This window comes from Eretmochelys imbricata, chromosome 1 (genome assembly GCF_965152235.1).
Source record: "Eretmochelys imbricata isolate rEreImb1 chromosome 1, rEreImb1.hap1, whole genome shotgun sequence".
In the NCBI taxonomy this organism is placed as follows: domain Eukaryota; kingdom Metazoa; phylum Chordata; order Testudines; family Cheloniidae; genus Eretmochelys; species Eretmochelys imbricata.
In genome coordinates this window covers 255,680,427-255,695,783 of record NC_135572.1, presented here as the reverse complement: position 1 = coordinate 255,695,783, position 15,357 = coordinate 255,680,427, and the positions used below count along the sequence as shown (strand labels likewise).

Genomic DNA, 15,357 nt, shown 5'->3' with positions numbered 1-15,357 from the left:
GACTGCATTCCTGATCTGTTCCCGGCAAAAGCATCACACAGACAGACAGACCCTTTGTTTCCCCCCTCCCCCCCCCCCCCCGATTTGAAAGTATCTTGTCTCCTTATTGGTCATTTTGGTCAGGTGCCAGCGAGGTTATCTTAGCTTCTTAACCCTTTACAGGTGAAAGGGTTTTGCCTTTGACCAGGAGGCATTTTATAGTACTGTATACAGAAAGGTGCTTACCCTTCCCTTTATTTTTATGACACCACCTTTTTCCCACACCGCTCTCTCCTCCCAGTTTTAATGTTAGAAATGCAAAAGTTAAGGTTGATTGTACAACAAGAAGATACAAGACAGCATCATAATACATTTGCCCAAAGGACACAGTTAAGGTAGCAGATTAGTTTTAACATTTCTTGACTTCCAAGTGCTTCACTCTGCAGCCTTATTGTTGCGTTTCACACAGGTTTTGCATTTTTTTAAATAATATTATCACCCAGTTTCAAAAGTAGACAGTTTGAAAAATGAACGTGAAACACTGCTTTCACCAAGATCACTTCTGTAAATCACTCTGTATCCTCCATTGTAGTGCCCTTTTGTAACTTCCTACAATAATACTCCTCAAGGAGGGTTTGCAACACACATCTCACCACCTGCTGTAAAATCAGTTCACTTGTGGGACTATGTGTCCTCCTTCTGGCAGAAACACAGTTTTCACTAAATGATTTGCACAGAACATCAGAAATGGAGCCTAATCTTTATGCCAATACCAACAGGCACAGTACTTTAAAGTGAAAACCTAAGAGTTTATGTCTACATGCGGAAATTGGGGGTGAGGGGTTGAAGCAGTGGTGGATTCCAGTCCAACCCCAGAGGTATAACACAGGTGGTATTCATTTAATGCTTTTAACAGAAGGGATGGATCAGTAGCTGCAACTGGAGAATTTAGTGTCATCTTTGTAGCATTTGATTGCCATGGAAACATCAGCTGACCTTAAAGGCAAACTTCAAATGCTTTCTTTTTATTGTTCATTTCTGCTGCTCCTAGACGTGCACTCACACCCCGGAGAAACCAGACCAACACAAGTAGTTATGGCACCTTTGTATCAGATCACACAAGAACTCTGGCTTTTTGTGGTTCAGAGCTCTGACAGTAGCTCTGTGTGTGAGAGAGGAAAAGAGAGTGTATACAACTGTCAAGGATCCACAGGATCAGTGCTATGACCCCAGATTTGGAACAGCCTCTTGGATGACTCCTTCAGTAAGCCAGACTCCCTAGGGGTCTCACTCTTCCTTGAGGATAAGCCCCATGGCTTCACCACCTCCTTAGGCTGGACCTCTGGTCCTTCAGTACCTGCTTCACACCGTGCACTCCATTCAGCAAGCCCCACTGAGGCAGATGCCTGAAGGAGACTTGTCCTATCTTAGGGAGCAATGCATCTCCAACAGCATCTGCAGGGACATTCACTCAGCATTATCCAAACAGAAGGGTTTATTAGTCAACTGGAACTCAGTATAGAAAGTCCTTGGTTAGCATAGATTAAAGAAAGTTACAGCATGGTTCGTTCTTGGCTTAGAGCCCCAGCCAAGTGGTGTCCCGTTGGTTCCCATTTTGTCCCCTCTTTGTTGAAGTTCTTGGGCCAGTCCCACCTGGCCCTGCCTCAGTCCTTTGTTGTCCAGCTAGTCAAACACAGCTGGCTTCCTGTGGTGGGGTGGGCCATCCCTGGTCTTTAGCTGCTAGGTAGCAAATGTCCCAGTGTTTGGCTTTTCCATTGTCTACATGGACTCTCCAATGGCATGGGCCCCAAACTCAAGACAGCAAGTCGTCGGTCAAACCTGCCTGGTCCCCTGCTCAAGAGTAAGTAGCCCTTTTCTACCCCCAGGTGACAATGCAGGATATGGGGGGAACTGAGGCACAGTGTTTATACAAAATATTTACAGAAAATTCCCACTGCATCACAACAACCCATTGTCCTTCACTGCTGATTGGGATAGGCCCACTTTCCTCAACGTGGCCTACGTTAGACTGCTAAGTGAGTTCATGCTGATTTTGCAGCACAAGGTGTTTTTTTCACGGCTCTTGTTTTGTTTCTTTTTAAAGTAGGCCAAATAGCTAGAGAGAACTCTACTTGCTCACTCCCAAGACAAGCATGCACTGGTAGAGGTGTGGAGGCAGTACACTCAGCCCTCTGGGAAGATGAGAAAGCAGGTAATGCCTTGTGCTGCTCGCCAGCAAATAATCTGTCCTTTGGCTCTGGGGAGAGTCTGTGTAGCCCCTTTCTTCTGGGAGAACAGTAGCTCTGCTGTGAAGAGGTGAATGAAAGCTGGACCAAACGTATGGAGTAGGCTCTGATAGGAACACAAAGGACTGTCCCAGCAACAGCCATGGAAGACAAGCTACACGTTTTTTTAAAGTTCTGTAGTTCTCTGCTTCTTGATAATGTCACCAGGGCTTTGATCTGCTGCTGGCATTTGCATTTCAAGACCATAGGACGATGGTCAAACAAAACTCGAGTTTACTGGGTTTTTTAAACAATTACTTATTGAACTCCTTTAGCATACTGGTACCAAACAGAGAGGAAGGCAGTGCATGGGTAATAGAAGGAGAGGCAGGGCGGCACCACACCTTTTGAGACAGGAACAACTCTCTGTGGAAAGAGAAAGGGGACTGCCCGTGTGTGTGTAACAGGGCCCAGTTTGGAATTTAGAAACTGGCAAGACTCAGACCCACCTTCCCAGGCACCCTTGCAAAGTGGGCTTGTCTTGTCTATTCTCAAGGGCCCTATTAGGGGGCAATAGAGAAGTTAGTCACACATATGGTACTTGTGTGGAGTTGGACAGCTTCATGGTAGATGAAAGTTTTAGCTCCCTGCAACATGAAGAAAGAATCCATCTTAGCCCTTCTCAATGCCATGTAATCCTTTAAAAGGCAGAAAATAAGGGATCAGGCGTGCTGCTGCCCACTCTGCAATTCATGTAATACCATTTTCATGGATTTGTCCTGTCTCTTGCAGGCTTCATTTACAGGACAATGAAAATCTCAGTTTGATTTCTGGACAATTATATCCCTCAGGACAAATATAAACGATTCCAGTTCTAACTGAATGGCTCAGGAGACTGGTTGTGGGTTACAGAGCCGTCTACAGCAAGGTTCCCCCCACCCATTCAAATTCAATCCAAGTCAGACAGTGACCAAGAAAAAGTCATTATAACCTGACAGGTGTCTGGTTGCCTGAGTGGAGTGAGGTGGCGGGTCTCAGTACCGTTGTGAATGGACAGATGTCCAAATCATACAACAACCACCACCACAACTGGCACCAGATGGCGTCTTTGATGGCATCCACAGCAGAGGAATAAGGATTAAATGGACATGGAGATAACACTACCCTCTCATCACTTGAATTGTTCCCTGCAGAGTATTTTAGAAGCATTGGCAGGGCAGTGTGGGAGAAGTTTGCACTGCCTCTGCTTATGCTGTGCTTCTATAGACAAAGAAAGGACCTCAGCTGCCATGAATCTGACAATTCTCATCAGCTCTAAATTCACTTTAAAAGCCAAAGTCAGGCTTCCATTTAGGGATCTGCTTTTCAGAGCAGAAGTAGATCTATCCTCCACATCCTAGAAAAGGGAAAAATTAGCCAGGGTGCTGAAAGTCTCTTCTATGGGGAGTAAAGGCATGTTTAAACTGGATAAGAAGCCTGCTGTGATTTTAATAGTCTGTTCTGATTACATTTAAGTTTCAGCTTAAATATAACTGCGCATGTGTAAGAAATTGAAGAGTAATCACAATTGTGAGGGGAAAAAAAAGGCAAAGTAGCCACAAAGCTAGAAGAAACTGGTCTGAACTGACACAAATCCTGTACTGGCAGAGGAAGAGAGTTAACATGCAAACGAGAGACTAAAACACATTTAAAGAGAAGACAACAGAAAGTTATAAATAAGTCTGTGTAACAGTGGGAAGCTGAAATCTTACTGTCCAGTGCTGGAGGCAACCATGATGAGATCATCCTGATGAGCTTCCCATTTGTGACTAATTGATCACTACTTACTGAGTGCTTTGCCTTCCTAAAGATTTGTTAGACCCACCTGCTGAATAAGTGAATCTCAGTCCAACACCCTTACTGCTGTGAATGCAGAACTGTGACAAGTCAAGTCCTTCTATGTGATAATGAAGGTCAGCTCAAATTAATTGAGAACCCATAATGGGGTTTCTGCCAGTGCTGCAATTTGGCATCAATCTAGCAGCCTGGTTACATGGCAGATTTGAGATGTGATGGAACGGGAGGCATATGAGTCAGATACTGGACAAACTTGCAGCAGGATAAACAGTCTGGGAGATCAGACTTGCAGTGATGGAAGGAGTTATTTCCACAAAAAGTTACTTAATTATGACATGAATTACCTCTACCTATATTACCCCCACACCACTAAAGGGCCATGCTAATACTGGCTCCGGTTTTTTTTTTTTACTCTGGTTATGTGCTTGCAGGGTTGCAAGACATCATGTAGGCCTCATGGGTGTAGTCAGTCATGATATTACTGCTGGGCTATCTTGAGGTGAGATTGCCATGGTCATCACCTTGTCCACAGTGTTCAACGTTAGTCACTGAGCAACTCCCATGCTTTGAGCATCCCCTGTTATATTCTTTTTTGGAGTCCATCTCATCAAAACACAGTGCGACTGTAGCTTCTGAAGAAATAATGCAAGACAGGATGTGCAGTGACAGTGTCACTCCTTTCTTGTGTGCAGAACACATGGGAAGGTGTGCACTTATTGTGTTGGGCATATCTTGGATGCAGAGATACTTGATAAGGTGCACTGTATACGCACCATTGGTGCAATCATACGCAACATGGTGCACTGCAATTGTAGAGTCCTGTGCTCAAATCTTGGGTGTCATTATATACAACAATTTGGAGTTACTGTGTCATATCTATGTGCCATAGGAGCAGTAATACACAAAGGGCCAACTCCTTACCTGGTGTAATTAGGTGTAGCTCAATTAAATGCATTGATTTACGCAAGCTGAGGATCTGGCTTAGCAGGGTGTACAGTTATGGTACAGGATACACGTTCCCCAGGTGTACACTACATCTTGTGTATTTACAATTCAGTACACATGCAGTGCTGCTGAAATAATACACAACAGGATGCGTGGTTACCGTGGTTTACTATGGGTGCCTCCAGTATGTTGTGATACATGAGGCCAAAGGCCAAATGCAAGAAGCACCCAACCAGCAGATATATGACACGATAACAGCATTACTATACACCCCGCTGTTTATTGTGGTTCTTAGTTTTTAAAAAGTGTATTAAATTCCAACCCATGTGGGTTTATGGTCTCATAATGACACAGCATGGGAACCCTGTCAGCCAATCAGATATCTCCTTCCGCCCAAGCCTTTTTATAAGGGCAAATTTAAAGTAAATCCTTTGCATTCTGCAACCTGTCTGTTAGCTGACGATGATGCGACAGTGTATAATTAAACAATAATTTATATTCTGTGCAAGTGTGCACAGAGCAATAAAGTGCTCTCAAGAGCCGTGTGCCGCTGAGGCATTCAGTCCATGCCCAGAAGGAGTTTACTGCAAAGCTGCTCCCTCACAACGGAGTTTGTCACCACGGAGCTAGGAGCAGTATTGTTTTATTCTTTAATAATTTCAGGATTGTGATATAATTTAACTAGTTAATGGGACATCTACCTCAGGATCAGACCTCATTTTGTTATTTATTTGTTTCATGTACCTAGAACAAAAAAACTTGTAGGGTAGAGAGAGGCTGAAAATGATGCAGCTTCTGTTGTGATGTGGGTTTTTTCATCCAGCTCTATAATAAAAGATCAGATGACGACCACAAGACTAGCACACTCTCCAAAGAAATTAATAACCACAAATAACAACCAATAGCAACAACATCCAGATACAGATCTGCAGAAACACTTTAAAAAACGAAACTCAGATTTCAGTGAGAATTGCCTGGGTTAAATAAAGGGACGCTATCATCTTCTAAATCAGACTTCTGTGGGGCTGTTCTTACCTACTAGAGTTGCAAAGTAACACCTGAGGCTCTTATAACTGTAAGAGATCAGAGAGGAAAAAAAATCTCTATTTCCACCCCTAGTTTATTTATCTTGCACATTTGAAAGCACAGTCTGTTCATGAGTCAGTTGCTGCAGTTGTTTTTTTGGGAGGCGCGCGGAAGGGGTGTGTCTCTTTCAGTCAGGCACAGAAGAGATATTTTTTAAAAACCAAGAGGAAAATGTGATTGTCAAGCCACATAACTTTTGAGGGGTCTCAGGGGCAGGCATAGTACTGGAAACTACTTGTAACTATTTTAGGAACTGACTAGCTTTCAAATCCATGGTGTCTCTTTAAGGTGAAGGAACGAATGCCACAAATATTTAGCTTTTCATCCTTTATCTAAAGCCTCAGACACAAATACTAGCCACAGACATGTTTAAACAAAGTTGTCATTAGCAGGGTTCTGGCACAGTGGCAGCATACAGAGGTTCCTCTAGCTTTCCAGCTTAGGCTTCACACAGGTGTAGAGGGCAAGGAGTTGATGCATGGCTGGGCCACAGAGCAAATACAAGGGACTCTATAAAACTAGTTACTTGGTAATCAGAACGGAGGAATGTATGTGAGAAAGCAGAAGTGCAGGTGTGGGGCAAAACCTTAAACCGATTCAGCATGGCTACTGCTGGCAAACTGAGCTGTCTGTGTCTAAACCAGTTCACTACAACTGGTTCACTTCCAAATGGTGCAGTTCTCTAGTGCAGACAAGGCCTAAAAGATTTCGTTGCTAAGCTAGCTGATCCATCAATGTACATGGCCACCCTGACCACTGAGGAGAGGGGGTTGTTTTTTTTGGTACAAGAGCCATGTTAGCAAATCATGCTGTAGATCGCCTAGAAGGGTTAGTCAAATGCACAATTTGGCCCGCCTGGTAATCAGATGATAACAAAACCTCCCTACCTGAACATCTCTACAGCCCTGCTTGATACAATCATGCTGAGAAATGGATGTAACTAGCTCCACACAGTACTGCTTCCAATATGGAGAGGGCAAAAGTGGACTCTCGAACCACAGTCGCAACTCATGCATGGTTTTCCTCCTCTGCAGCTCTGAATATCCTCCATGAAAACTTATCCAAGCAGGGTCCCCAGGTGCTATAGCGATTATTATTTATTATTGGTATTGCCATAGCACCGAGAGGCTCCAACTGAGATGAAGGGTCCCATTGTGCTATGCACTGTGTATAACAAAAGTATCGTCCCTGCCCTAAAAAGCCTAGAGTCTACATATAAGATGAGAGATGTATGTAATAGCCCGGTCAACTTGCCCTTGTTGGCTGTTGTATTTGTATCCACACCCTGGGCCTGCATGCTTTTAAACTTCCTTTGGTTTGGTGAGGCTCTGGCCTCTCTGACATACTTCCTGGGTGCAGTTTCTCTTTTGGGTACCTGGAAGTGGGACCTCATGGCCCCGCTGCTGTAGGCCCCCAGAACCAGTTCTGAACCCCCCACCCCCAAGACATCGCAGTGGCTTAAGCCCATCTTTCTCAGAACACGGGCTTTGTAGATTCTCTAGTTTATAATTTACCCCTTCTGGGACATGTGATCCTTGAAGCAAATAGGCACAGACATTGCAAAGGGTTTCTAAAAAGCGATCACTCTTTCCTTTAGACGCACAAGAGATATACAGATCTATGCAAAATAAAAAACACCTGTGTGTGATTCCCTGCCTCAGTTTACTCACCACTCAAGTGTTCTCTGGGATTTGATCCGGATTCTGGGACTTCTCTTCTTCAACACATGCTTCTTTTCCTGTTCTGGTTGGTGAGAGACAGCTACTCTGAGCAGACCTAGTCCTTTTATAGACTTCCAGACCCCTTTGTTAGGTCAGCCTTAAGCCCCTGGTCAGGTGATTGACTACCTGGTTACCAGCCCACCTGAGTAGACTGGATCTTCTGAGTGCCTGACAGCTCCCTGTCTCTATTTGAATGGAAGACCATGGAGGTTTAACAACCCTCCATTGTTAGCCCTGTGTCTCCACCCTTTGGAATTTCACACCAAGATGGAGGTAAAAAGACAGCAGAGAAGGCACAGACCAGTCTTACAGTCATCATGGAGTTTATAGTTTGATATAGATAGGTACAGAGGGTTCATAATATCAAACAGAATTAATAAATAATAATAGATAATAATAAATAATATAGATTCCCCAGATTGGCCTCGTCAAGATTAACAGAGCAGTGGTACGTCACAAGTACTCCCGGTGAGTTCTTACACTCCTCTTTTTCAAGATAGAGCTTCTGTTATTACCTTTTATTGATTTAATAGCTAGACAAACACAATTAATGTGTAGTAACAGGCATTGAACCTCTCCCCATTATCAGGGCAACCATTTTCAAAACCAGATTGAAAGGAAGTAGCTACTGGATGTCAAACAAAGCAACTTCTGTGGTGTAGACACAGCCTTAGATGAGGCTTGCTGTCTTGCCTGACAGAAGCATTTCCCAATGAAATGTTATTTTTCCTTTATCAGAAATATTGTTGTGGCTTTATCTCATTCACTAGTGTTTCATTTGGGATGATCCCACCTCCCCTCACAAATCTCAGCCTGGATTTCTCTGCCCCCATCAAACAGAATTCAGTTTATTCCACTCCTGTCAGCTGTGCTGGAGAAGTCAGTTTTTCTCCCCCCAGTCCCGCTTGGATGCCAACGCATCCCTGGTGCACTGTTATTACTGCCTGTCATTCATATTCTATCCGCCAATTCCATGGAGGGGAGATTTAAACCTCAGCCCATCTGCATTCAGTTCTGATTGGATGATTATCCCAAAGCTGCAGAAAGTGTTTTTGATAAACAAATAAAAATTCTATATTGCCACTGCTGTCCTGGGACGCTGACTCATTAGTAAACATGAAAGGGAAGTACATGACTGATTCCAAGAACCTATCAGGGAAATTCTTTAGGATTTAATTTTTTGCGGGGAAGAGACTGTTACAATGAATTGTTCATGAAATGTGACAGTCCTGGAGGCTCTGAAGTCCTGTGTCTGTAGCGTAGGTACAGTATCATGGGCAACAGTAGTCTACTTTCCCCTCACACTGGCCCAGCAGTATGTCTAACCCTGACTTGGAGAGACCACTTCTTGGGGTAGTTCAATCTCCATGCCCATTCAGTCCAACAATGGTGCCAATCAGGAGGGTGGTTTTATGTCATATGGGCATCTGTTCAGGTATTGGACTGCAGGCCCTAACTCATTTGCACTGGTCCCCAAACAACCCAAAACACACCAACATTCAGTTATTATCAGTAGCCCTGGTACCTCTTACATCATGAGGCCTGATTAACGGTAAGTGGGGCCATCCGAGTTCTGACAGTTGAATCTGAACAGCGTGTGGGATTCACACACTGGACATAAAATTTTCTCGAGCCAGCATGATTCAGCATTTTTTGTGCCTTGGTAAGTTACAATAAATAGTGAGATAATGGCATGTCATTGATGGATGCTGGTAAATTGGTGTTTAAAATATTGTACATGACATCTTACGTAACCCAGGACAGTGGAGGGGTATGGAGCCAGGCACCAGCAAATTGTTGCGCATACTACTGATTATTTATTAGCTCAGTAAAAACACAGAGTTTGATCCAGGGACAGAAACAACATTTTTAATGAGTTTCACATTCATGGCTGGTTTTACTTTCCATTGTTTGTAACTTTCTCCTCATTAGTATTTGTTACGTGGTGGTGTTTAGACCAAGATCTGAGCTCCATTGTTGTGGGCACTGTACAAATACAGTCCTTGCCCTGAAGAGTTTGCCATTGAGATAGATGAGACGAAGTGTAGGAGAAGGGGAGTACTTCCTTCCTTTTCGTATTTAGCAACCACATGGTTTCAAACTGGCAATCCAAATTTTCCCTGATACCTCCTCTCACAATCTTATGTTTCTAATGGAGCTGAAATGATCACATTCCTTTCAGCAAAGAAGGGACTCTTTTGCCATTTTCTAACCACAGCCCTTTGAAACAAGCCACAGAGCTTAGTTTATAGCTCTGTAGCTCTACCGTGCACCTTCCTCCCATCACAGTATAACAGCGAGGACGGCCTGCCACACAGGGACTACTGCACTCCTACCCATACAGCCTCATGTTAGGAGGATAATCCATTTAACAAAGGAGGATGTGGGGGAAGGGACTGGGATTTCTCATCAAACAAGTGGGTTGATTTCAGAATAAAGACGAGAGGATCACCTGCTGACTTCTGGGAAGGAGGCCCTCCAGTGCCCTGCATCTCCTGCTGTTGATTTTCAGATGGTGTGACACTTCTCTAAAGATGACCCCAGAGCCTGGGGTGTGTCTGCAAGATATTTGGAAAGATCTGGAGCATTTAATCTGGGGTGATTCTTAGGTATTTACCCTCTGGGACAGGGATTGTCTCTTCATCTGTGTCTGTACAGCACCCTGCACAATGGGGACCTGATCCTAATTGGGACCATAAAATGTTTATTATTCAGGAATGTCTGGTCGCCATGTATAGAATTTGGCCAGAGAGACAAAGTTCCCCTCAACCGCCCCTTTGTTAGAGGGGAAAATGAGGGCTAACATCAATGTATTTTCCTCCTCCCACTGAGGTGAAAAATCAGATTCCTCCCATTCTCCGTCCTATGCCTCTGCCAGGAGCTTTCTGGGCCAAAGGACACCATCAGTGCATTAGAGGAGTGAGTCTGACAGGCTGCCAGCAAGGTTGGCTTACCACACTACAGGGGACCTTCTGTCATGGGCGGCAATGCAGACTGAATGGCCAGAGTTCTGAAGGCATTTGCTGGCAGCTGGCTTTGTGGGTTTGTCTAGAGAGAAGTCAAGCCAGTGTGTATCATGCTGATATATAGTTTCAGATACATCAGGGAGAGGGAGAGGAAATACATGGGGCCAGGGTCATGTGTGTGGGAGGCAGGGAGATAAAACCAACAGCAGCAGAAATATATGGAGGCTCTTGGTCTCTGTTTGTTGGTCTTCATTTATCCTCAGAACAGGGACAGGTTCAGAGCATCTCTTCCTTTCAAGAGGGCTGTGAAACCTTTAACTCCAAAGAGCCCAATGCCCACTTACAGTAAGGTTCTGGCAGCAGGTACACTCCCAGAGTGATGTAAAATAGCCTCGGTGCAAGTGAGAATCAGGCCCAAAAAAGTGTCGGGGTAGGGGACCAGTTTTGATCACTCTTTGTGTGTACCTTCATGCCAAAGGAAAACATTCAGAGTTGTGGTCACAGCACTCCACTCTGTTTGTACGACACTGGCCAGAGCATTCCGTGCTGTGCAGCACAGGATGGGTTAATGGCTAGCATGCCCAGGCATTTGCATGAAGAAAATGTGAGCCAGAACTAAGGTCACGCAGGAGGTCAGTGGCGGAGATGGAATTTACATGGAGATCCTAGATTTGTTTTGCTGTAGCCTCTAAAAAGGATTTTGGCATATTGGCATGTCCCTGTGTGCCAAGGATGTCCTTTGGTATGTGTTCTCCCCAACACCTTGTCTGGTTGGCTTTAGCCATTCCGGAAATATTCTACTCTAGCATAATTCCACTCATGCCCACAGAACGGAGTGTGTACAATTCACTGCTTAGCTGCAACTAGCAATGGTAAAGAAGAGGAAGAAAAAGAGGCAAAAGCAAGAAGGAGAGAGAAGAGGAGTAGTAAGAGAAGAATGTGGAAAAAGAGAGAGAGAGAAGGAATATAATAATAAATGGCCCTGACTGTGTTGGGGGGAAGGAGGAAAATTAGACCATTGGCTCTACTGTGATTTTGGCTATCATCTCTAGGGAGAGGTGCTCAGATTCTGTGGTAGAATTATAGGATAGAAAGGACATCGAGAGGTCAACTAGTCCAGGCCCCTGCACTCAAGGCAGGACTAAGTATTACCTAGACTATCCCTGACAGATGTTTGTCCAACCTGCTCTTAAAAATCTCCAATGATGGAGATTCCACAACCTTCCTAGGCAATTTATTCCACTGCTTAACCATGCTGACAGTTAGGAAGTTTTTCCTAATGTCCAACCTAAATCTCCCTTGCTGCAATGTAAGACCATTGCTTCTTGTCCTATCCTCAGAGGTTAAGGAGAACAATTTTTCTCCCTCCTCCTTTTAACAACCTTTTATGTACTTGAAAACTGTTATCCTGTCCCCTCTCAGTCTTCTCTTCTCCAGACTAAACAAACCCAGTTTTTTCAGTCTTCCTTCATAGGTCATGTTTTCTAGAACTGTAATCATTTTTGTTGCTCTTCTCTGGACTTTCTCCAATTTGTCCACATCTTTCCTGAAATGTGGCGCCCAGAACTAGACACAATACTCCAGTTGAGGCCTAATCAGTGCAGAGTAGAGCAGAAGAATTACTTCTCGTTTCTTGCTTACAACACTCCTGCTAATACATCCCAGAATTATGTTCACATTTTTTGAAACAGTGTTCCACTGTTGACTCATATGTAGCTTGTGGAACACTATGACTTCCAGATCCCTTTCCAGAATACTCATTCCTAGGCAGTCATTTCCAATTTTGTATGTGTGCAACTGATTGTTCCTTCCTAAGTGGAATACTTTGCATTTATCCGTATTGAATTTCATCCTATTTACGTCAGACCATTTCTCCAGTTTGTCCAGATCATTTTGAATTATAATCCTATCCTTCAAAGCACTTGCAACTCCTCCCAACTTGGTATCGTCCACAAACTTTGTAAGTGTACTCTCTATGCCATTATTTAAATCATTGATGAAGATATTGAACAAAATTGGCCCCAGAACTGATCCCTGCAGGACCTCACTTAATATGCCCTTCCAGCATGACTGTGAACCACTGATAAATTCTTTCTGGGAACGGTTTTCAAAACAGTTTTGCACCCACCTTATAGTAGCTCCATCTAGGTTGCATTTCCATAGTTTGTTTATGAGAAGGTCATACAAGACAGTTTCAAAAGCCTCACTAAAGTCAAGTTATACAATATCTACCACTTCCCCCCTATCTACAAGGCTTGTTACCCAGTCAAAGAAAGCTATCATATTGGCTTGACAAGATTTGTTCTTGACAAATTCATGCTGACTGTTATTTATCACTTTATTATCTTCTAGATGTTTGCAAATTGATTGCTTAATTATTTGCTCCATTATCTTTCCGGGTACAGAAGTTAAGCTGACTGGTTTGTAATTCCCTGGGTTGTCCTTATTTCCCTTTTTATAGATTGGCACTATATTTGCCCTTTTCTGGTCTTCTGGAATCTTTCCCACCTTCCATGACTTTTCAAAGATAATCGCTAATGGCTCCGATATCTCCTCAGTCAATTCCTTGAATATTCTAGGATGCATTTCATTAGGTCCTGGTGACTTGAAGACACGTAATTTGTCTAAGTAATTTTTAACTTGTTCTTTCCCTATTTTAGCCTCTGATCCTACCTCATTTTCACTGGCATTCGCTATGTTAGACCAATTACTACCAACCTCCTAGTTTGATCTCGTTTTGTGCCTTGGTGATACATTATAAGAACACACTATAGACAGATGGTTCACTCCTGTGAAATTTGAAGAGGTCTGTATTTAATTTGGTGAAGTTGGGGGGTGGGATCAAAGAGGAAAATCAAGCTCATAAAGGGAGAGTAGCTCAACAAAACCTCAACTAAAATGGGACTCATGTCTTTCCATGACACTTATTATCTGCCAGAATTACACACACAAGCTTCTCATGATGCAAGTAAGTAGTCTTATCCTCTTTTGCAGATGGAAAACTGAGGCAGCAAGTTTCAGGGCTTATCTACACTTGAAGTGTTACAGCAGCATATCTGGAGCACTGCAGCTGCACCACTGTAGCGCTTCAGTGTAGATATTAACTATGCCGATGGGAACTCCCACAGAGGTGGTAACTAGGTCAACAGAAGAATTCTTCCATTGACTTAGTGCTGTCTACACTGGGGGTTAGGTCGGCTTAACTACGTCACTTGGGGATGTGGATTTTTCACACCCCTGAGTAATGTAGCGAGGTTGACCTAACATTTTAGTGTAGACCAGGCCTCCGTGACTTCCCCAGTATTACAGAGGGAGGCAGAGTCCAGGCTAGAGCAGCAAGGAGGACGGATGTTCTGTTTTGCAAAGGATTTGGAGATTTCAAAATGTTCAGAATTGGAGTGAAAACCAAACAATTTAAAATTCTCTGCGAAGAAAAATTCCCCAAAAGTGTTATTTTAGGTGGTTCAGAATGTTTTGTTTTGAGAACATTGAGATTTTCAACTTTCAAATGATGATGTTATACTATGTAATATATTGCAAAATTTTTAAAAAATGAAAAGTCACGTAAAATTAAAAACAAACATTTTAGTCAGAAAATGTCAAAATGGGATGGTTTGAAACGGTCAGAAGTTCACCTCTCCTTTTCTTTTTTCAAAACAAAATACCAGTGAAATTGCCTTGATTTCACAAAGCAATTTGATTTTGATGGAACAGCATATTCCAATGGAAGTTTCTCCAACCAGCTCTAGCCAGGGCCAATGCTACAGCTCAGCAGTTCCTGGCATCCAGTGTGACCATGCCTCTTTTTGTAGCAATTCCTCCAGCCCCCAGCCTTTCAGATATTACCTTATTGATCACGCTGCCTCTTTTTTAGACAGCTGGGGAATGCTGCTTTTATCATTCTAACCTTTCTTTATTCTTTCCCTCCCTCCTTCCCCCTCTCTTGTCCTTCTCCAGGTACCTTCTGCATCATTTCACTGTGCACATGCGTGGCTGGAATCAACTTCGAGCTCTCCCGCTACCCCCGCTACCTGTATGGACTTCCTGATGACATCAGTCATGGCTACGGCTGGTCCATGTTCTGTGCGTGGGGAGGCCTGGGCCTCACTCTTATATCTGGCTTCTTCTGCACCTTGGCCCCTTCTGTCCAACCTGTCCCCAGGACCAACTGCCCCAAATCCAGACCTGAGAATGGGACAGTGTGCTAAAATAAATAAATAACAAACAAATATGTGTGTGTGTATATATATGTATACACATACATACAGCTATATTTATCTCAAACTGATGCCAGTGCCAAGGTAGAGCTCAGTTCAACATGGCACCTGCATCTCCAGAGGACTTTCTGTTGCTTCATTCTTTCTCACAGAGATGGGAAAGCTTTTCTATAACATGGCTCTTCCATCTAACTCTTAACTTCAGTGTCATAATTAAAGGTCAAGTGAAAATACTGTTGCATCTATCTACTGCCACCTGGGGTGGGTGGGGAAGCAGGTTATATGGAGGATGTGAAACTTGAGTCTGTACAGGACATGGGGAACCAAAAACTATCAACTGCAAGGCAAGAGGAGAATACAAGCGACAAGCAAAGAAACAAAT

At 43.5% G+C, this 15,357-nt stretch overlaps 1 protein-coding gene across 1 annotated transcript in view; it reads left to right on the top strand.

Moving 5' to 3' along the window:
* Window positions 1–14,966, top strand: part of TMEM178B (transmembrane protein 178B) — a 314,930-nt gene extending 299,964 nt beyond the window's left edge. The window contains exon 4 of the mRNA XM_077807528.1: window positions 14,716–14,966. Within this exon, the coding sequence (XP_077663654.1) occupies window positions 14,716–14,966 (251 nt within the window). The remainder of the gene's footprint in view (window positions 1–14,715) is intronic.
* The last annotated feature ends 391 nt before the right edge of the window (window positions 14,967–15,357 follow it).